Here is a 21,362-nt window from a genome sequence, read left to right as displayed (position 1 = left end):
CATATTACAGGGACATGGGTTTTGTCATGGAAAACCTTCATGTCTTTCCTGGCCTCTCAGCAGCCTTTTTTCACTTATGCTGCTGTGGCTTTTTGCTTCATGTCTCCTCCTCCTTCTTCCTTGACCCCTCCCTCTGTCATCGATCTCTCTTCTTGGTGAAAAAAACAAGCCAAATTATTGCTACTCTTGAGCATTTGTTGCAGCTGAGAATACAATTTCATTTCCTAAATCCCTGAGTACAAGTGAGTTGCTACTTCAGAAACACGAGACAACTGCTTGCAGAGTACTTCCAAAACACAGTGCAACATTTAATTTCAAAAATAACTGAACGATGGGTCTTTTTCAAAACCCCCGTGCAGGCACGCAGCAAAGGCTGTAAAGCAAGGGAGGGAAGAGCAAGGTGTGCTGAAGAGATGAAGCTCTGGGGCTGCTGCTGCCTTCTGCCACCCACAGCTCTGGACCACCGGGATCCTCAGCTGCGCGAGCTTCGACGGGAGATGAGGATGTGCTGCTTGTGGTGCTCCCTTGCTGAGGGGTTACAGAGAGGTTTGCAAATGCCACGATATCACCTGGCCTTCTTAGGCTAATTAGAAAGCATGCTGAATTTTTATCTTCCCCTTTCCGTAGCCAGGCCACCCGATACCCCTCACCAGGTTGGGTTACACAGGCTGCTGCCGTAACGCCGCACGGAACAGGCTGAACGGGGCTCGGTGGAGACCTTCCCAGAGCTGAGTGGCTCAGCAGACTCAGAATTTCCTTTTGGCTGCTTTTGATAATGAAGAAAGAAAACAGTTTTGCTTTTAGCTATGACTTCTCAGGAAGAGGTGAGTGAAGCTTTGGGAGCGTGAGATAGCCTCTAAATGAAGGAAACGTCAGCGTTCAGCTTTTGTGTAATTTGCTTCAAAATGTTGTTTTGTCTCCTGATGGGCAAATTATGCACCAGTCAGAAGACTTTTTTTGTTTTTAATATTTAAAACCGTGCTAGCAGGTTCTCTACGAAGTTTTGTTTATTTTCATTGAAATGCACATGGAATTTTATCAAATGAAAGAGCGTAAACCTTATTGCAGTTGTTTGCTGAAAGGTGAAAAGATATTCCAGGTGACTTGAAGATAGTGTCATAGATAAAACATGTATTCTTAGCCTAAAATTTGTCATTGTAAGCCTTTTCTGGAAATGACCATGCAAATATGCTGCTTTTAGAGCAGCTTTTTACAGCAGCTTTCACAGCTGCACTATCTTTAACCTGGACCCATTTCACACCACTGTGAGTTCAAAAATCTGACCCCTTTTGCCAACATGCAGAGCCAGAAATTAGCATTTCAAATCTATTTCCCCTGTATTCTAGTGTAGCTCATTTTAATTGTGGGGGGTTTTTTCCACTGCATGGTAAGTCATCAAAAGTTTACTGGAGTAAAATTCAGGGGCTCCTGAACAAGGATCCTGTCAGGTTCTTCTGTGCAGTTGTCATATGACTTTTAGTCTCCTGTTTCCTATTGCAATTATAGAGCAGGGGATGAATTTACACCCCCCAGTGGGAGATATTACAGGCAGATATGGCACTTAGAAAAATATGAACAAAAATTAACCTCAATAGTTTGCTGGTAAATCAATTATAAGTGCTTCTCACGTGAACATTAAGTGCATAACAATGTACTGTGTCCAGTTCTGGGGTCCTCAGCACAGGAAGGACATGGACCTTGCTGGAGTGAGACAGAGGAGGACACAAAGATGCTCAGAGGGCTGGAGCATCTCTGCTATGGAGACAGGCTGGGACAGCTGGAGTTTAGCCTGGAGAAGAGAAGACACCAGAGAGACCAATTTGTGGCCTCCCAGTACCTAAAGGAGGCTATGAGAGTGTTATGTTCAGTATTAGGAAGAAATTCTTTAATGTGAGAGTAGTGAGGCACTGTCACAGGTTGCCCAAAAAAGCTGTGGATGGTCCATCCCTGGAAGTGTCCAAGGCCAGGTTGGATGAGGCTTGGAGCAACCTGGTCCAGTGGAAGGTGTCTTTGCCCATGGCAGGTGGTTGGAACTGGATGAGCTTTAATGTCCCTTCCAACCCCAAACCATTCTGTGATTCTATGACAACATTTTACAAGGTGATTATGTTCTTTCTCTTTTTTTCTCTTGTTGAGTCAGGTGCAGGAGACAAATCCCACTACTGGAAGTCTTGAAGTCATCTCTGTTGCAGAAGATGAACCTCCAGCACCACAAATTCAGTTTACCTTCAAAAGATTTTTCTTCATACCACAAGCCAGAGTGGACGCCAGTGCAGATGGACCTGGTAGGGGTATTGCACAGCTTTTTGACCTTTGCAATCTAAGTGGGTAATGTAGATATTTAGCCTTGCAAAACTATGCTTGCCCACTCAAAACAATCACATAGAGGAAGAAGTAACCCAACCTCCCTCTCCCAGCTGTGAGGTTTGCCAGCTTAGTAGCGTGATGACATCTTGTGCTGGCTTGCACACACAAGCATTTTTCACAGCCACATTCTTCACACACTTCAGCCACGCAGTAAACATTTCCCCAGGCTTTTCAGGCACATTTTGGTATGGCTTATCTGAAATTTTATCAACCTGGAAATTGGTCCATTAAAAAACCCGAATATACAATACAGCAGCCTGGGAGTTTGTTGCTTCCCGTAGGTTTCATGGCAAAATGACCATTAGCTTCAACAGAGGCAGGCTGAGCTTCAAGAATGGAGATTTAATTTTCTGGTCCATTAGCTCCTACAGCTGTCTCAGATTTTTGGCATACCAGGCACCAATTCCACTGCCAAAACTAGTTACTCAGCTTCTCCTGAGAGAGCCTGTGTAAGCTGGGATTTACTAGAGAGTCTATAAACTCTGGCAGACACTCCTTGTCCTTGACTGATTGTGTTTGCTAATCTGAAATTCAAAGCTTGAAGAATCAGAGGGTGAAGAGCAGTATGAATTAAAACTGAAGACAAGGTTCTGCCAGTCCCTGTGTAGCTGTGTTTGCTATTTCCCCATAGTTTGCCCCTTGTATATCAGAATACATTTGAGACAAGTGAACTGTTCATTATTTTCAGTGGAATCTGTTGTTGTCTTCCAGGTTGACAATGGCAGGTCAACTATGGAGGTCAGTGGCTGGTGAGCAGGTCGAGCTCATGAAATGTATTCAGCAGTTACTACCAATCTATATTTTAACTTTAGATGCATATTTTTTTCACTTGAAAACTCAAGACTCGGCCTTGAGCCATCGCTCAGTTCTCTTCTTGCCTTTATGGCAAAACTTTTAACAGATCACTTTTTCACACAGTTTTCAAGACCAGTTTGGGGATCCTGGTTTTTTGCTAATTTAGCTTTCTATGACTTTCAGTTAACCTTGCTTCCAAGTCCAAAAGGACCAATGACTCTCCTCCTACTTGTCTTGAGCACCTATTTACTAGCTAATCTTGTCTTTTTTCCCAATATTCCTGCTTCTGTTTGAGCCTTTACACTCCTTCTACTTGTTGTTGTGTCTCCATTACCTCAGCTTTGGAGGAATCCATCACATGTGGGACTTAGCTCCCCAGTGCATGAGGCAGAGCTGTGTGGCCTCTGCCCTCATCCCAGAATTCCCAAAATTCCCAGGATTCCCAGGATTCCCAGCATCCACCTGGGGCTGTGGTTGAAGGGAACACTGGGACCAGCAAGAGTCAGGAGACATTACTGAGAAGAACAGTCATAAGGAGGATACTCATACTAGTTTGTTCTTTGCTGCTTCCACTGAAAGATTTATTAGTCCACTTGACTTTCTGAAGCCTTCAGAGAGGATACGTGTGCCCTGCACACAGGTTTGATTACACAAACAAAACTGGTCTGAATTTTACTTTTATTCCGGGACTCACATTTTCAGCAGAGGTGCTCAGGTACTTGAAAAGCTCACAGTGTGATGTAACCCCTGAAAATGAAAACTTAGAGCTCACATTCTCCTCTGCATTGAGGACGGCCCAGGTGCTCTGTAGGGGCACAATTCAGAGCCCTCACGAGGCAAATGCTGCAGGGATGTCTGAGAGCACCCGCAGCCCCAAAGCACTTGGAGCCTTCTCAATCCCTGAGACAGAGGATCCCAACCCTTCCAGGTCAGGTCACCTCATGAAGTGTACACAGGAAGTTCTAATGCCATCTAGTTTAATGTGAGATAAATCTTTTTCATTGCAAACTCAGCTAGGTTCAACTTCACAGAAGCTGTTCTCTCTTTGGTTTCCAGGAGATATTGAACCACCTTCGATGTGCCATGCTTTTACCTCCCTAAAATACTTTCCATATATCTGTGGTTTGTTCGTTGCAGTAATCCTAGCAGCTGCCATTGGCCTGGGTGGTGAGTACCATTAGTTATTCATTAAGTTCTCGCTTAACCGTTCAAATGCTTAATTTTTCATGAGCCTTTTACTGAGAATGGAATTAAACTACTACTGCAGCTTGTTTGCTGAAGTAAAAAATCTTGTTGATGTGATGGCTTTAAATTTTATTTACACGTAGGGATGAAACAGGTCTGGCACTCCTGAAAGGATTGGTGTAATATTTATAACACTGGGGAACACACAGCTCCAGAAACCTTTCTCTAGTAAAACTTCACTGACTCCCCTCGGGTGATGAGCTGAGTTTAGAACCCGGGGAAGGCTCCAGGTAGCTCACACCACACTTTTGTCCTGTAATTCACTTCTCAAAGCTTGCTTTCAAAGAATTAAAGAACTGTTCCCTATCAAAACCAACTTCTACAAAGGAAAAGAAAATGTAGAATGAGTTCATTTGCAACTGAGAAGTGTGACCCTCCCAGGTCTGGGGGCCAAATACATGGATGTGTCTTCACATCTGCAACAGGGATAAGCTCAAAGGAGGTTGAGGCATCCCCTCGGGAAGAGCATACTCTGGCTGTGTTTTAAAAGGGTCTCCTTGCTTGGCTGCTGAGGGACTGAAGTACCAGGTAGCAACTTGCCCTGGAGTGAAACTTAAACTGAGTAGAGGGATCTGGGAAGGAGTCAGCACAGACAGCAAGGCTGACTCCTCCTACGAGTCATTACTAATGGATGAGTTTAACAGCACCAAGTAGCAACCTCTGGGTTCTATTTCAAAAGTTCCTAGAGTACATGAGTTACCTTTTTCTTAGCCAGGCTGAAATCTGGCCAGATAATGGAAGCCAGAAGTGTTAAATTAATATCCAGGTGTGTTTGCATCACTCTGTTTTCTTTCATTCTTGTTAGTCCAATACAACTGCATTGGGAAGTTTCGCTGCCGATCATCCTTCAAGTGTATCCAGAAATCAGCCAGGTGCAACGGTGTCTTCAACTGCAAAGAAGGGGAGGATGAGTACAGATGTGGTAATTTAAATTTGATTTAAATCCCTCCTACCTCCTCCTGTAGCATTGGCACAACGCATGCTGTAAAGAGTTGGGGTAGTTTGAGACAAGAAAGATGGAGACAGATGGATTATCTAAATCACCACTTCAGAGGAACAACCTCTCTGAGGTACTGATTTACAGTTCATGAGAAATCAAGCTGCTCTTAAGATAAATAAATGTGATGATTCCTAAATATTGCAACTGCCATATCAGGCATCCTTCTTCGTTAGAAGCCCAGATGCTTTTTGACGGCCAACATTTCCTCTGCCTGCAAGGTGTAACACCACTGCATTACGGTGTGTAAATACAGAACTCTGTATTCACTGGCACACAGTTGCACTCTGTTGGTTTTGAAGATTGCAAAAACCTGATATTATCTTAAAGGATAAGGTAATGGGAGACACCAGCAACTTCCTTTTGTACATACAGTGATGCAGAGTTTGCTGCTACATGTGAAATTTATACCCTCTGTCTGAGTTTCTCTCTGTGATGGTTTTGGGCATGACAGGGCCATTTTAAATGGTCTCTTTCTGTCCTGTGCTATGGAAAATTTTTGTGGTGTTCACAGCCACTGGAGAGAAAGGAGTCTAATATTAAACAGAATAACTGGTTTGTAGATCAGTGCACTTGTAATTCTGGGTCCTGTACCTACAGGTGAGAAGGCAGCACAACTTTGTGCAGTACTAGGAATGAAAAGAACCACAAGCTTTTGGCCCCATCTAACCCCACACAAGATGTTCAGCCTTCAGGGCTCTGTGGAGCCTGTGGCAATACCTCTGCTTTTCCATAACACTGGCTCATGGGCATAGGTGGGAAAACCCTGTTCAGCAGTGACCACATGCGTGGCTTTCCTTCTCCCTGGGGAGACCACGTAGATGTGCCTTTCCCAGGTCCAGGTGCCTCCTGGGCAGCTGAGCACAGGGGCATCTCTGACTGTGCTGTGGCGTGCAGGAGGTGCCAGCCACCTTTCATCACTTATCTTGACCACAAGTTTCCTCAGAAAATTCCTGCCAGGAACCTGCAGCTCCAACTCACTGCAATCAGCAAGAATTGCTTAGGCTGGCTGGAGGGCAAGGCAGCCTTCTCCACCTGTGTTAGAGCTGGCATTCCCTACCCATTCCCATGAGCACGGATGTTTTCCTCCTGGCAGTTCTAGCTCAGCTAGAACATTAAGGAAGCTTCCCTTCCTTCATGGGGAATGGGGGGAAAGCACAGAAAAATTCTGTCAAAGAATCCAAGTGATTAAAAAGGCAAGCAGTAAAAATTAGGTGATCTCGAAAACACAGATACCACAGTGGTGCATTGATGCTGTTGAGTACTTGTTGTGTACCTGTTGTGTGCCTGATGGTTCATCTTCACAACTCACTCAGGCTTCTCTTCTCCTGAATCTCAAAGTCAGGTTGAGTGGCAAGAAGGCAGTGCTGCAAGTGTTCACTTCTGGATCCTGGAGAACAGTCTGCTCTGATGACTGGAGAGCAGAGTATGGAAATGCTACCTGCAAACACCTGGGGTTCTCAAGGTATGAACAGCAAATGCCAGAAACTGTATTTGGCATTTTGAACAAACTCTGACGTTTTCAGTGTTTTTAATGAAATCTTGTATTAGATCATTCTTTAAAAGAAAAATGTCTTAACAATGCACCTTTGTGAATGATATCATGGAGGAGATTTGAGATGATGTGGGAAATAGTCCTGAATAACTGTGCACTGCAAATGGCTTTTATTCCTGCTACAAATCCTGCATGATGGCTGAATACAGTGGTTTGGTTAAATCTTCCCTATGGACTGCGGATGTCTGAATCCTGTCTGTCACTCTAGTAGGTTACAGCCTGTGGGGAGGCACAAAAATCATATGAGCATTTTCTATTTCTTTTACTTCCTCTGTACAAAATTTGTATGTGCAATTCATGCCATGACATCTGTTAGGATTTAAGGTCCACCTCACAGTTACAAAAGAACCTGGTGACGTGGTTAATGCTGGATTGATCCCATTCCTGAAAAAGCACCCTTTCTTTCACGAACTTTCACAAAATTGAGAAAGAGTCAGAAGTTGTGATTTGCCATGATGCGCTGTTATTGCTTACAACAGCATCATTCTAATTTCTGCACATTATAGTTAGCACTATAAAGCCTCTTTGAATAAACTCTTGTTGCCTTTAGGACAAAATACATCTGAATTGTTCAACAATGAAGACAAGAGAAAATTACAAATTATTCATCCTCCCTGCTGCAAAACATAATTCTAGAAAAAGGAAACAATGAGCTTGTTAGTGCCTCAGGAAATGTGCCAACCACTTACAATAAAAAGCTTTATTGTAATACTAGAATTAAAATTTACTTTCTCTGCCAGTTAAATGCATTTCAGCATGTGTGGCTTCCACACATGCTATTTTATGTAAAAAATACATGCATGTTGTAAGAAGCATGGGGGCAGGATAGAATTACCTTATTGAGTGTCAGAGTCTGATTATTGTGGTTGCTACACTGGGTTTTCATCAGTGGAACTGCTGAATTATTTAAACAGATTGCTGAAATGCTGTCTGAGGGAGCTGTGTTTATGGTTTATTTGCAGTTACGTGAGTTCAGGTTACCTGCCCGTGGCAGCAGTCGAAAAACAGTTTCAAAGACATTTTGTCTCCCTCAGCCAATGGTTTTCAGCTGATCAAATGACGTCCCTGCAGAATGCGACATACCTCAGGTATGCCTTAGCTCCTTCCTCCTGACAGAAAGAGAGAAGTCAATAAAAGGGGAATTACTAATAGTTTGGGATTCTTGCTATTTTTTCAGGCGTGTAGTACTTCATAAGTGGTTGGTGGTGTTACACATCATAGACCAAGATTCAGCATCAGTCTTGCTGGAATATGAATTGAGTCTGATCCAAGACCCATTAAAATCAACAAAGGCTTTCAAATGAGCTATTTGAAGAGACTATTTGTCCCAAGATCCCATTTTTACAAATGGGTAGACACCAGGCACTTATCTTTTTCCATTATGAAGCAGTTTGTTTTGGTTTACAGATCCTTATATATTTCCCAGTGGGTTTATGAACCCTTTATGGTCCATTTCTTCCTCCTGACAGATGCTTGTTTTTCTTAGTTACCTTCCACTGAGAAGGAAGTTATGGATCCAAGGAGACTACAGATCACATGTTGAAAACTGCTGATGAGCCTTCCCTCATGGAAGAGTGAACCACTCTTCAGCAGGGCAGCATATGGTCTGCAGGCTCCTGGTGGTGGCCAAGCTCCTGACTTAAGTATTTCAGTTAAATGCCCTAATTAGGTTGGATGAGTTCATGGCTTTGTACCTCTTTCAATGTTTGAGTTATTTATATTTATGTGCACAGGAAAATGACACAATGCTGAAAAAAACCCTCAAATCAGTATTTGTGAATTGGAACTAATGTTGTATTGTCTTTTCATCTCAGAGAAGAGTGTACTTCTGGCAATGTGATCATCTTAAAATGCTTGGGTAAGAACAACGAAAAATGAAAATGAAATCAGAAACTGTCCTCTGTCCTTCTTTATCTGCTGCATGTCAAGAGTTGGGAGGAATTCTGTACTCAGGGCATACTGTACTATCAGTTTATCACACCAAAGAAAAATTAGATTTCTTGAGTAAAATTTGAAAGAATTTCAGCAAGTGGAAATAGTCTGGGAGTGCAGACTGGGAGCATCAGATAGCAGGAGCATTTTAGTGAGAATCCCAGTAGAAAGCAGGCATTTGAAGATTGTGAGTCGAGTCCCTGGACTGATACTGTAATTCCTATTCTTTGCCACCTTGTCAGGGAAAGGGAAATTCTGCCTTAACATTTGAGCTTTCATCCCACACTCTTCCATGTCAGCTATATAAAAAAATCAAAATACAACAGCAAAATCATCACCAGGGGAGAGGAGATGCTTCAGCCTGCCTGTGTGGGACCCATGCGTGTAAGGAGGGCAGAGGTGTGGGTTTTACAGCTCAGCTGAGCACTCCCTGCAGGGGAGAGACGTGACCCCCACAGCCCCCAGGCCACGAACGATGCTGCAGGGATGGGAGGGAGGAGGATAAACTCCTGGGAGCTGCCACAGCCTGGTGGGGTTGGGATGGGGATGATCCGGCTAAAGAGACCTCCCAGCCTCCCGGAGGAGGGGCTGTAGGTGACCAAAACCAGGCCTGTGTTTCCTCCACGGACCGTAACCTTTGGTTCTTGGCAGCGTGCGGGACACGGGCCAGCTACGGGCCGCGGATCGTGGGGGGCAACGCTTCGTCCCCCCGGCAGTGGCCCTGGCAGGTCAGCCTGCAGTTCCAGGGGCACCACCTCTGCGGGGGCTCCGTCATCACCCCACGCTGGATCCTCACGGCCGCCCACTGCGTCTACGAGTGAGTCCCCAAATCCCCCCGCTCGGGGTGTCCCACTGCGTGTGGGGCCGCTGCTAATGCACCCTGCTGTCTCCAAAAAACAAACTGCAGGATTGGGTTATCCTTGTTTCCTGGGCTCCATAACATTTGAGCCATTTTTTTCTCTTGTCACACGAATCTTTCTTTAAAAAAACCTCCCCTAGAACTGGTCCCAATCCAGACCTCCTGTTTTCAGGTGTTCTGGTCCCTCCCAGCATCGCGGGGAAATCAGTTTACAACCACATTTAAGTGCTAGATTTTAAGTATCCTGATCTGCAATTTCTGTACATTGCATATGATTTAGCTCCTCTGATCCACTGGAGCTCCAAAATAAATTACAGGATCATTTTTCAAGGTGACAGGATCAATCAGTGGTTGTTAATCAGTTGTGCTGAGCTTTGTACCCTTTGCCACATACTCACTGCTCCTTTTTATTTGAAGAGGTCTTATACTTGTAAATAGATGTTAAATAGTTATTTAAAGTCATCTTCTTTGTGAAGTTTAAACTCATCTTCTTGACAAACATAGCCCTCTCATTTATAATGATCTGTCTGTGTTTGCAGTCTTGTTTGGTGCTAATAGTGCAGGAGAGCTCTTCTTGCCCTTACAAACTCCAGACCACTTTCACCAAAGACATTTAGACGGTTAAAATGGGATTTTCCTGACCACTTTTAAGCACCCACAACATGGATGCCTTCTTCTGAGCAAGTCCTCTAGCGTGCTTTTTAATTCAGTAAAAACCAAGGGTGGGACAGACAAATCCCACTACTAGATCCTATTTAGAGCCCTGTGTTGCCATAAGAATAATTACTTAAGAATTGAGCATTTTAGGACTTTTGTCCTTGGCTCTATCCTCCACAACCCAGTTGGTCGTGATGCGTTTAAAGGCTGATGGGGATGGGAGCTGGCAACAAAACCAGCATCCCTGGAGCCTTTTCCCAGCTCTTCTGCTATGCCAGTGGGGTGAAGCCAAGAGAAGAGGAGCTGCTCATGTGCCAGAGGCTGAAAGATGTGCCTGCTCATGAAGTGGGGGCAGAAACACCTTCCAGAAGGAAAGTTTCTCCTTGAAAATGACTTACCACAAGTGCTGTGGGGGTATGGCTGAGCAGAGGTGTGCCAGGCAGCAGCTGTGGGGTCTCATAGAAGGACAGACAGCTGGGCTAAAGCAAAACTCTCATGTATTTGTGGAAATATACAGATATTTGCACAGATAATGCATCAGTGACCCAATGTCTTAGTAAAATCGGTCATCATTTCTACAGTTTTAAAAGTTATGTGCAAAACATAGCCAATATTAATGGGCAGGTAAGCAAGTACAGCAGACTAGAGCTATTTGAGTGTGGATTTTTATGTGGTCCACAAGCTCAGAGGACAACTAGAAAACCTGAGGCTTTTCTTGAAGGTTTTTCACTGTCTTCTACCTCTTTATTTCAGCCTGTACTTGCCGAGCTCATGGAGTGTGCAGGTCGGTTTTGTGACTCAGCAAGACACCCAGGTTCACCCACATTCAGTGGAAAAAATCATATACCATCGAAATTATAAACCCAAGACAATGGGAAATGATATAGCCCTGATGAAACTGGCAGCACCACTTGCTCTCAATGGTAATTATCTCTGTTAGCTTTCACTAGACTTTCTCACCTTTCCAGCTAAAAGAAAGAAGGGTCTCTCCTGGTACATACAGGGAAACTTCTGTTGATGCCTATGCCTGCCCCAGGACAGTGGAGTGGATTCCCATCCCCTCCAAAATCAATGAGAGATGTGCAGTGTAGATGTGGCCAGACTGCTGCTGTGATGGCAAGGCAGTGATTCCTGTTCAGACAACACCAGCAGAAACCACCAAACCACCCTGACCTGTATCAGGAACTCCTCTGTACTCCCTATCCAGGCATGGACAGCAACAACGTGCTGCAAAGTGTTCCCAGTCCACCCCAGTATTGATTTACTGAAGGTATTTAATAATAGGCAAACATTAACTTTATTATTTCTAAATATTTTTCCTATCTAAAATAAACGCCCTGCCTCATTTTACTTGAAGGTCACAGAGATTTTTATCATGTCCCTTCTGTGAGTATCGGGATATCCAGCAGTGTCCAAAGCTGAAAATCAAACTTAAATCTCAAAGAGGAGAAAAGGTAGTTCAAATATAGTTACGTTTTTAAATTAAAACTACTTTTGTTTTCTCATCTGGATGCTACCTGCAGCTGACACACTGAGTTGAAATAATATGTAATAATATTGAATAAATTTACAGAATCACCTGCCAATGCCTCCTAGTCACTGTGAGCTCTCTGCAAAGGGGAGCAGGTGCTCTCTGACACATCTAGATTGTCAATTCCAAAATCAATTCTAGTGTAATACTTTAAACTTTCACATTTCATGAAAATTAAGTTTGATTTTGTTCTGGTTTATATCTCAGTTGATGCTGTTTTCTTTTGCTTGGGAATAAGTTTGAGAGGCTGCCAAGAACAGTAGTGGCTCTGCACCTGAGTGAGACACCCACCATGCCCCAGGGGGCTTGGATGGTCCATGCTGGGGGCTTGATGTTTGAGCTGGGATCACTGTGGAGAACTGAACCACTTGGAACTGCCCAGTAATACCTTGTGTTTTCCCTCCCTTTACTCAGAGTCGGCTCATCTCGACACGTCAGTTTGTCCTTGCGAGGATCAAACACTGATTATATGGCACGACATTCCATAACCCAGAGCACAGAGACACAGGAACTCTGTGAGCTGATGAGTGGGGAGCAAAAAGCCACCCCGGGGTGTCTGGTTGCCCTTTCAGAAAGCACAGAGAACGCTCAGCTCCTTGTCTCACCAGAGCAGTCGTGCCATGGGGCCCCTGATCTGCCCGTCAGCTGCCCACACCGTGCATTTTGTGTTTGCTCATTCTTCAATTTACTGACCTTCTGACATCCCCTTCTGCTGCTTCATACTCAAAACTCATTGGGCCCAGTGTGGGTGTTGTTTCAAACCCCTCATGCTGGCCATGAGACAAGAGACCTGATGAACTGCCAGGCTATTTATGTGGGGAGTGGGTGGTGTTCATAACAACTTCGCTGCGAGCCAAATCTTCCAGTTTTTCTGAGGCATACATTTTTTTTTTTTGCTGAATTATAAAAAGACATTCTCTCCTCTCTCTCTCTCACTTTTTTTTTTAAATAGGTCACATAGAACCAATTTGTCTGCCTAATTATGGTGAACATTTCCCAGCAGGGAAAATGTGTTGGGTATCAGGATGGGGAGCAACTGTGGAAGGAGGTATTTTAAATGGTCTGCTGCTGATTACACTACATATAAACATCTCACCCACAGTAAATAGAGGACTTGGTTGGGGCATTGTTCAATGTTTAATTTTCTGGAATATCAGTAGGGTGGGAAGGGGGCGAAAGAATACATATTCCTAAATTTTATGGTCATCCTGAACTGCAAAAATTCTGTAGAAACACATCACAGGGAATGGATGAGCACATCCTCTGAAACAGAGAGGCTGAGCTCTTTATAACTTCAAGCACAGAAAACACAGCAAGAATGTAAGAATTGACCATCCCTGCATTTTCAGGCAGGTTGGGTGATGCAGAAATTGGATCTGTGAATAATGTGAGAAAGAAAAGGGATTTTTTTTTTTTTTCTTACCATGACTCACAGGTCATGTTAATCAATAATTTACACTGGATCACTTTCATGTGAAAATACGTGAATTCTCAGGTAATTGTTCTTTATCATTCCTCATTTGTGTCATTTAACTTGTTCCCTTGTTCAGAGAACAAGAACAGAATGTTACCTGATCTACAGATAACAGTGAAAGGTGGGGAGAAAATGAAAACAAGGTTTGCCACATAAAAAGTCAGCTCTGATCTGACAATAGGCAGTGTGCAAATACTTCCATTTATAGCAATGATCAGTTCAGGCTCAGAATAAAATAAAATAAAGTACATATTTATAAAAGAAACCAGATGTTTGCAGATGATTCGTTGACTAACAGAACAGGTGATAACTGAAATTAATTTTGGCACTAGTATTGCAGGCAATGTTCAACTAGTTTTTTTAGTTCATTACTGTCATTGATTGTCTAGTTTGAAGTGGAAATATATAATGAACAGATTTTATTATACACTGTGATAGTCCACAGCTCTGTAGAGTGGATAGTTACTGTATTCTATAAGTGATGAGACACGACGTTGCCTTACTTGTGTGTTGTCATTTTAACTGTATTTCTTTGACCCTTGCTTGTCAATTCTTTGTATACTAAAACACATTCTGTTTACAAATGGTGATTATTTTCAAGGGCAGAAAGTTTTTTTTTTTCTTCTTTTTTTTTTAACAGGTGATACATCTGACACCATGAATTATGCAGGTGTTCCTCTGATTTCTAATGCAATTTGCAACCACAGGGATGTCTACGGTGGGATCATAACTTCTTCAATGCTCTGTGCTGGTTTCCTAAAGGGAGGAGTGGACACCTGCCAGGTATGGAAGTTTCCAAACTGCAACTGTGCTCATTAACACCAGCAATGGAAAAACATGAATGATAAGCTATCAGAAGGCACTCCCAGGCTTTTCTTGGGCAAACATTTGGGTTTGTGCCATTTATTCTGCTCACTGCGATTATCAGTCACTGACTGTGCCTGCATTCATATGCTACAATTTCCTTTTTATGTTTCTTCAGTGGACTTTATCTGCTACTTCTGAAGAAAAATTTACTTAAGGCATATTTTGATTAGTTGCATGTGCTGCAGCATGGTGCCATCCTTTCTTTGCCTTGGCTGTGGCCTCTGCACTGTGCTGAGTTGCACTTCCCTGCGCTGTGAGCAGGTCCAGAGACCTGCCAGGTGTGGAAAGCCCGTGGGGAAGAGCAGCCAACACGTGTCTCAACATAGAAGCAGAAGTATGTGATTTTGAAAAGAGTAGCAAGGCAGGGGAAGGAAGAAAGGGAGAGGTGTAACTCAGAGGGGTAGTGATGGCTCTGGGGGAGGGAGGTTCATAGCAGTGGTGAAGCAGAGCATCCTTCACAACACAGGGTGATGATGATTCCAAATCACTGTCAAAGTCATGATGGTGCCAACCTTGTGCCGGGTCTCATCCACATGCAAACTGGTGTGGACTCGCCTAACTAGTCATGGAGCGAGGGCTGGGGAGGAGTTTCTGTTAGAAGGTGTCCCTGCCCATAGCAAGGGGGTTAAAACTAGATTATCTTCAATGTCCTTTCCAACCCAAACCATTCTGTGATTCTGTGAACTTCATGTTTTCCGATTTGCTCGGTCTCCGTCATGCAAGGGACAAAAGGTGCAAAGGCCATGGGTGCATAGATCTTCCTTCAACCTTGTGTTTGCACATAACCCTCCCAACAAGGTAGCTGGCACCAGCACATTGCTCTGCCTGGGACTGCTGCCCAAAGGCAGCGTGCTCAGCACACAGCTCCATGTGACGCAGGGAGCCCGACTCACCACTGGGAGAGGCTTGTTACAAATTCCCTTTTTTTCTGTTGTTGTGCTGGCTCTGATGCTCAGAGCAGAGAAAACAAAAAAAGAGAGTTTTCAGTACTTAGGTGTGAGTCCATTGAGTAATATCTGCTTAGCAAAGTGCCTGGGAAGGGCCGGAAAAGAATGCGTGAGCAGGCAGGGAAGGAGATGAGATGTGAGCTTGTTGTTGCAACCGTGGGCTCAACTCAGCTCAATAGCCATGAGCCAGGGAAAGAAAAATATGATCTAATATATGTCTCAAAAGTCTTCAACTTCTGCTGTAACATATGCTTTTTGCAGGACCCAGAATAGGGCAGAAACAAGAAACTTTGAATTACTTTGAATTAGTCTCTCCCCTACCTGTCCAAATAGATATTCCCCTCATTTTCTAGGGTACTGACATTTGTTTTAATTCTTCATCCTCCAGGGAGACAGTGGGGGTCCTTTAGCATGTGAAGATATGAGTATCTGGAAGTTGGTGGGGACCACCAGTTTCGGAGTGGGTTGTGCAGAAAAGAACAAGCCGGGTGTCTACAGCCGAACCACTTCCTTCCTGGACTGGATACACGAACAGATGGAGGTCTGGTTTTGCCCTGTTCCTCCATCTCTGGTTGTTGCTTTGCTTCTCTTGTACTGCACAGGGCTTAGCTCATATTTGTCACAGATGAGTTGTGTTGCATGGACACGTGTGACTCGAGGGTGCGTTCAGGGATCGGGGCAGGTCCTCAGGCAGAGCAGGGTGCAGGGGTTTTAGTGAGATGCTGGGAGCACCCTGCAGGGGTACAGAGGAGAGGAGAGTATGTCAATATGCGTGGGAATGACTGGGGAGGGGTCCTGGAGACAGAGTAGGGAGGTGTGAAAGGACTGAGTCAGGACGCCAAGGGAGGAGGTGACAGGGGACTATACTGTGCTCAGTTCTGGTGCCCCCAACATAAGATGGACATGGAACTATTGGATGAAGTCCAGAGAAGGGCTACAAAGTCTGTAAGAGGACTGGAGCACCTCCCATATGAAGACAGGCTGAGAAAGTTGTGGCTCTTCAGCCTGGAGAAGAGAAGGTTGTATGGAGACCTCAGAGCAACCTTCCGGTATCTGAAGAGGATACAAAGAAGCTGGAGAGGGACTGTTCATCAGGAACTGTAGTGACTGGCCAAGGAGTAATGGGTTCAAATGGAGAAAGGGAAGATATGCTATGGTATTAGGGAAGATATGCTTTACTTGTGAGAGTGGTGAGGGCCTGGCACAGGTTGTCCAGAGCAGCTGTGGCTGCCCCATCCCTGGAAGTGTTCAAGGCCAGCTTGGATAAGGCCTTCAGCAACCTGGTCTAGTGGAAGGTGCCCCTGCCCCATGGCAGGAGGGTTGGGACTAGGTATTGTTTAAGGTCCCTTCCAAACTTTAGCATTCTGTGATTCTATGGCTTTATTTGAAACTGCGAGGCTGCTACAGAAAATCCTGGGGAGTGAAAGCCAAGTGGGCCAAAGAAATTGCAGTGAGAACATGGTGTTGGCTGGAAGGAGAGGAGGGCAGAGGCAAGGAAGCTGGGGGACACTGCAGCCACCTTCACCTGACCCAAGGGTGGCCCACTGTCTGGAGACCAGGTTTGCTGCAGTCAGTACTTCTCCAGTGCTGCCAGAGGGATGCTGGGTTCAATCAGCTGAGCAGAGAGAGCAGTTGTGCTTCAAGTGGGACTCCCAGGCAGGGTTCCATTGCCTCAGCAGGGACATCCAGAGCCATTTTAGAGACCCCAGGCTGTCCTACCTGGCTCACAGGTGTTCCTGCAGAAGGACAAGGATCCACAGCTAGCCCTGGGTTATGTTCACTATCCCTGTGGGGGTGGCTCAGATATCCTATAACGGCCCAGGTAGATATGGGACATCTGAGGCCTTCCAGACTAACTGCTGGAGGTCAGGCAAAGTGCACTAAGGCACCTCAAGTGGCACTAAAAGGTGAAGTGAACCATCCTCCACTGCCCTGGTAGGAACCTGGGCATGTAGCTCCCAAGTAGACACCTATGCACAGACTCTTAATGTGGGGTTTTTTTAACTTTGTGGTAAAGCCACCCTAAGCACCAAAGGGTGCATCCCATCCTGCCCTGTCTCATAGACAATGCTGCCAGTGCTGCTATGCCAGCACCCAGCTTGCTGGAATGAGGGAATGAATGAATAGCAATGATGCTACTCCAGCACCAGCAATACAGGCACGTGATGAATCCACTCCTGTCCCCATCTCATTTGTGAAATATGTGAGATTTTCTCCTCAAACCAAAATGCCAATATCAAACATTCACTGACAAGGAAATGCCCAAAATAAGGTTATGTGTGCAATTTCAGCCCAGCCCACGTCTGTACACTGTATGACACACACTGTTTTCACAACTTATATTGCACATGAAGATTTAGGCTTTCTCAAGCCTATCTGTCACTCAACAAAGTTAAAGAAGACAGGATAACATTTCTAAATCTGTAAGACCTCTAATATTACTTGATTTCCTCCCCCTCAAATGTATACATCATTTTGATTCATTTGCATGTACAAACACCCAAACATTTCAGATGAAGAGCGCATATCCAATGAAAGCACAGATCTCTCTTATAAAGTGATCAAGGGCTTCAAAGTGGAAGAGATCAGGGTTGGATTAGATACTAGGAAGAATTCTTCCCTGTGAGGGTGGTGAGGCACTGGCACAGGTTGCCCAAAAAAGCTGTGGATGGTCCATCCCTGGAAGTGTCCAAGGCCAGGTTGGATGGGGCTTGGAGCAACCTGGGCTAGTGGAAGGTGTTCCTGCCCATGGCAGGGGATTAGAACAAGATAATCTTTGAATCTTTTTGAAACTAGATGATCTTTAGTGTCACCTTCAACCTAAACTGTTCTATGATTCTATGATAAATGCTCCCGATCTGCTCTCACCTGCTATTGCTCACCACGGACTGGGCTCACTTGGTCTCTCCAGAAGTTTCTGTGCTTTATTCAAAGAAAATTAACTCCTGTAGCAAAGGCTTAGGAAAGGAGTTAGGAAAGTGATCCATTTAGATCTAAGAGATGCAAAATTGCAAGATGAGGAATTTGGCCATCAGCATGCCCTTAAAAACTCTTCTTCTGGAAATTATAACAGCTCACCTGTTAGGGCTAATCATCTAATGCAAGGTATGATCAAAAAGAAGGCAGTGGTGCTTTCTGATCTTCAACTTCCAGTATTGGAAACTGAATAAAGCACTTCTGTCTCTCAGCTTTTTGGGAGAATTTTGCTAAAGGCTCTCTCCTGAGAATGCAAAGAAACAGGGTTTTTTTAATTGTTTTCCACTAAGTGATGAAAATAATTTATGTCCTTTAGCAAGATGTTAATCCAACATTGTGAAGAGAATTTCTGCCGCCTTCTTTTTGAACAGCTCTCCCATTAGGGAAGAAGCAAAAAGTTTATAGCACTTAGGGGCGTGCCAGTGACCTACACACATTACTGTCTGAGGAATACTATGCTTCTACTATTAAATCTGAATAGACTTGAAAGGTTTCCCCCCAGCCAAAAAAAAAAAAGAAAAAAAAAAAGGAAAATCAGGAGTAGAACAACTGAGAGGAAACAAAATAAACCCCTTCAAAGCCTACTTAGCTCCCTGTATGAGTTTCTCATGCATGCAGTATCTACCACTCTTACTAATATATTCCTCCACCCCCCACAACCATATTTCTTTATGAACCTTATGTTCCTGTCTCAGGTCATGTAAGGCTGAGTACCAGTGAACTCCAGTGGTGACAGGAGCTGATGGTATTTGCTCAAATTCGCAGGGCCCACAATGGAAACACCTCTTTTGTCAATGTGGTATGTTTTTCCTGTAGGATTTCCTTCCAGTTCCTGAAGGGAGCCTACAAGAAGGATGGAGAGAGACTTTTTTACAAAGACATGTAGCAATGGGATAGGAGGAAATGGCTTCAAACTGAATGGGAGTAGGTTTTGATTAGCTAGTAGGGAGAAATTCTTCCCTTTGAGGGTGATGAGGCTCTGAACAGGTTGCTCAGAGAAGCTGTGGCTGCCCCATCCCTGGAAGTGTTCAAGGCCAGGTTGGATGGGGCTCTGAGCAAGTCTGGGATAGTGGAAGGTTCCCTGCCTATGGCAGGGGTTGGAACTAGATGATATTTAAAGCCACTTCCAACTCAAACCATTCTGTGATTCTATGATTCAGCTGGCAGGACTGGCTCCAGCAGCCTCATGGTTCCTTTGGAGGCCTTTGTACAACAGGAAAACCCCTTCAGAGTACAATGGGCAGAAACATGAGCATTTGCAACAGATGCATAACTGGTTTTTCTTCCCAGAGAGAAGAACTGCAGACCTGAGGAGAGTGACGATGTTCAGGGCTCCTGAAAACCCACATCATGCTCCAGCCCCATGGATGGACCCACCTCACTCCTCTGGTCACCTGCTCTGAGCTTCGGACCTTCACAGACTGCTTTTTACCATTTATTTTTGGTACTGGCAACTGTACTTGATGCAGGCTGTTGCACACTCAGCCTCTTCTGGATGGAAGAAGCAGCTGGATGATGGATGGCAAGTGTGTGTGTTTACTGTCAGCTACAAATTTCACATGTAGAAAAAAAACCAAGGCTGATAACCCAGGATGCTGTCACGATAAAGTTTTGCAGGCACCATGAGCAATGGACTAGACCAACTTCAGATCAGGTTGCAAGATATTATTTTAGTACTTACTTTCCAAGATCTGAACCACAAAAAGATTTTTTTCCTGACAGTTTTCATATATAAGGTCCATGCTCTGTTGCACAGGCAGCAGCAGCTTTCTTGGAAGCCAGGAAACAAGCAGGAAGCAGGCAGTTGGTAATTTTGGCAGGTATGTTCAACTCCTGTTAGAAAAAAAATCTCAGAATTCAAATATTTTATCACGTGGCTGTGAACAATGTCCCTAAAAATTGAATCTTATGTGCTTTCCTGTGGTAAAGAGCACTGAAATGACCAGCACACAGGTTGTAACTTTACTGAAAAAATTCTGAGCTTACTGAACAGTCTTAAAGGGAAGAGTAGCTTCTTTATGGCCTTTTAATAGGCTGGAGAGCCAAAATCATCCCTCTGACTATGGTGCACCACGTAGTGGAATAGCCACTGAACATTCCCAAGCTAAGCATCACATAGTACCATCACCAAGGCTCTCACATTCAGTCACCTTCCCTGCTTTCCCTCCCTTTCTCTGCTGATGTGACAATATAGATCCCTCAGTCCTTGTATCTATTGGTGACATCGGTGTGTGGATGGACTGATGGCAGCCAGGCAAGGGATAAAACATCTGAAGTGCTGCTGGGGTTTCCTGATCTCGGTTTTAATATAACAGTCTCATGTTATTAGGCTGGGAAATCTCTGGTTGTTCTGTGCTTGCCCTTTGTGAAAATCCTGAGATGAAAGTTGTTAATTTTAGAATTGATCGGCGGGGCTGAGGTAGGATGAATAATTGATAATATTGTCAGAGCTTTTCAATATCAGCCAAAGTTGATCTTATCATCTGATCAAGTGCTGATGATCTGCTTGAAATGTGGTTTTGGATGTACTCTGTATGCTTCTAAATCATCACTGCTGCAAGAAAGCACCAGCAGAATCAGAACTTCATTCTTGCTGCAACATGTTGGGTCAGAATTGAGAAAGAACAGCAAACCCACATGGACTGTCAACCTCCACGTTGTTCTGTGGATACAAACTCTGACATCACAGGACACTGCATCAAAAGTTTTCACCCTGGCTAAAGAAACTGCAGTGCAGTGGAAACAGCACTTCCCAAACCGGTATGTTGTTAAAAAGGAGAGGGAAGCATTGCTGCAAAACTGACACAGAAACTGGAATTGATTTCAACTTGACAGAACCATGGCAGAATTAAAACAAAAGAGTTTTAATGTTCACTGCTTGTTATCACGACATTTTCACATCCCAACATGGCTCATGTCTTAACATTATCAGCAGTCTGGAGATGAGGGCTCTGCTCTCAGAGCTGACAGGGTTGTTATTTTATATTTCTGAAAGGACCCTTGAAAATTCCTTTTGAACTCATCTATTTCCATAAAAAGACTGTATGATAAGCATCCATTGTGGTCTGCTTTTTTTTTTATTAAAGAGAAATCCAATGTAAAATGTAGAAAGCTACTGAACTCTTCCCAACAAGAAGTTGCACTGACCCTTAGACCAGTG

The 21,362-nt window shown here is 44.2% G+C and overlaps 1 protein-coding gene and 1 long non-coding RNA gene across 2 annotated transcripts; one reads left to right on the top strand and one right to left on the bottom strand.

Moving 5' to 3' along the window:
• The first annotated feature begins 806 nt into the window (after positions 1–806).
• On the top strand, positions 807–20,476 carry TMPRSS3 (transmembrane serine protease 3). The gene is made up of 13 exons (XM_027638886.1): positions 807–824; positions 2,141–2,285; positions 4,219–4,329; positions 5,213–5,329; positions 6,746–6,869; positions 7,922–8,047; positions 8,774–8,817; positions 9,543–9,708; positions 11,161–11,330; positions 12,891–12,986; positions 14,053–14,195; positions 15,615–15,767; positions 19,493–20,476. The coding sequence occupies exons 1-13, from the start codon at positions 807–809 to the stop codon at positions 19,511–19,513; spliced, it is 1,434 nt and encodes a 477-aa protein (XP_027494687.1). The 3' UTR covers positions 19,514–20,476.
• LOC113945052 lies at positions 17,900–19,357 on the bottom strand. The gene is made up of 3 exons (XR_003526929.1): positions 19,327–19,357; positions 18,277–18,280; positions 17,900–18,008 (listed from the first exon to the last, which is right to left on the bottom strand). It is a non-coding gene; the product is annotated as an uncharacterized LOC113945052 (long non-coding RNA).
• Positions 20,477–21,362: the final 886 nt, after the last annotated feature.

Source organism: Corapipo altera, unplaced genomic scaffold (assembly GCF_003945725.1).
Source record: "Corapipo altera isolate COAL_440 unplaced genomic scaffold, ASM394572v1 0, whole genome shotgun sequence".
NCBI lineage: Eukaryota > Metazoa > Chordata > Aves > Passeriformes > Pipridae > Corapipo > Corapipo altera.
The sequence above is the reverse complement of the archived record's forward strand: the minus strand, read 5'-3'. Positions and strand labels throughout refer to the sequence as shown.

Coding starts and splice junctions, on each gene's coding strand:
- TMPRSS3 (XM_027638886.1), top strand. Junction 8,818..9,542: donor GATCATCTTAAAATGCTTGG/GTAAGAACAACG, acceptor GGTTCTTGGCAG/CGTGCGGGACACGGGCCAGC. Junction 12,987..14,052: donor GGGAGCAACTGTGGAAGGAG/GTATTTTAAATG, acceptor TTTTTTTAACAG/GTGATACATCTGACACCATG.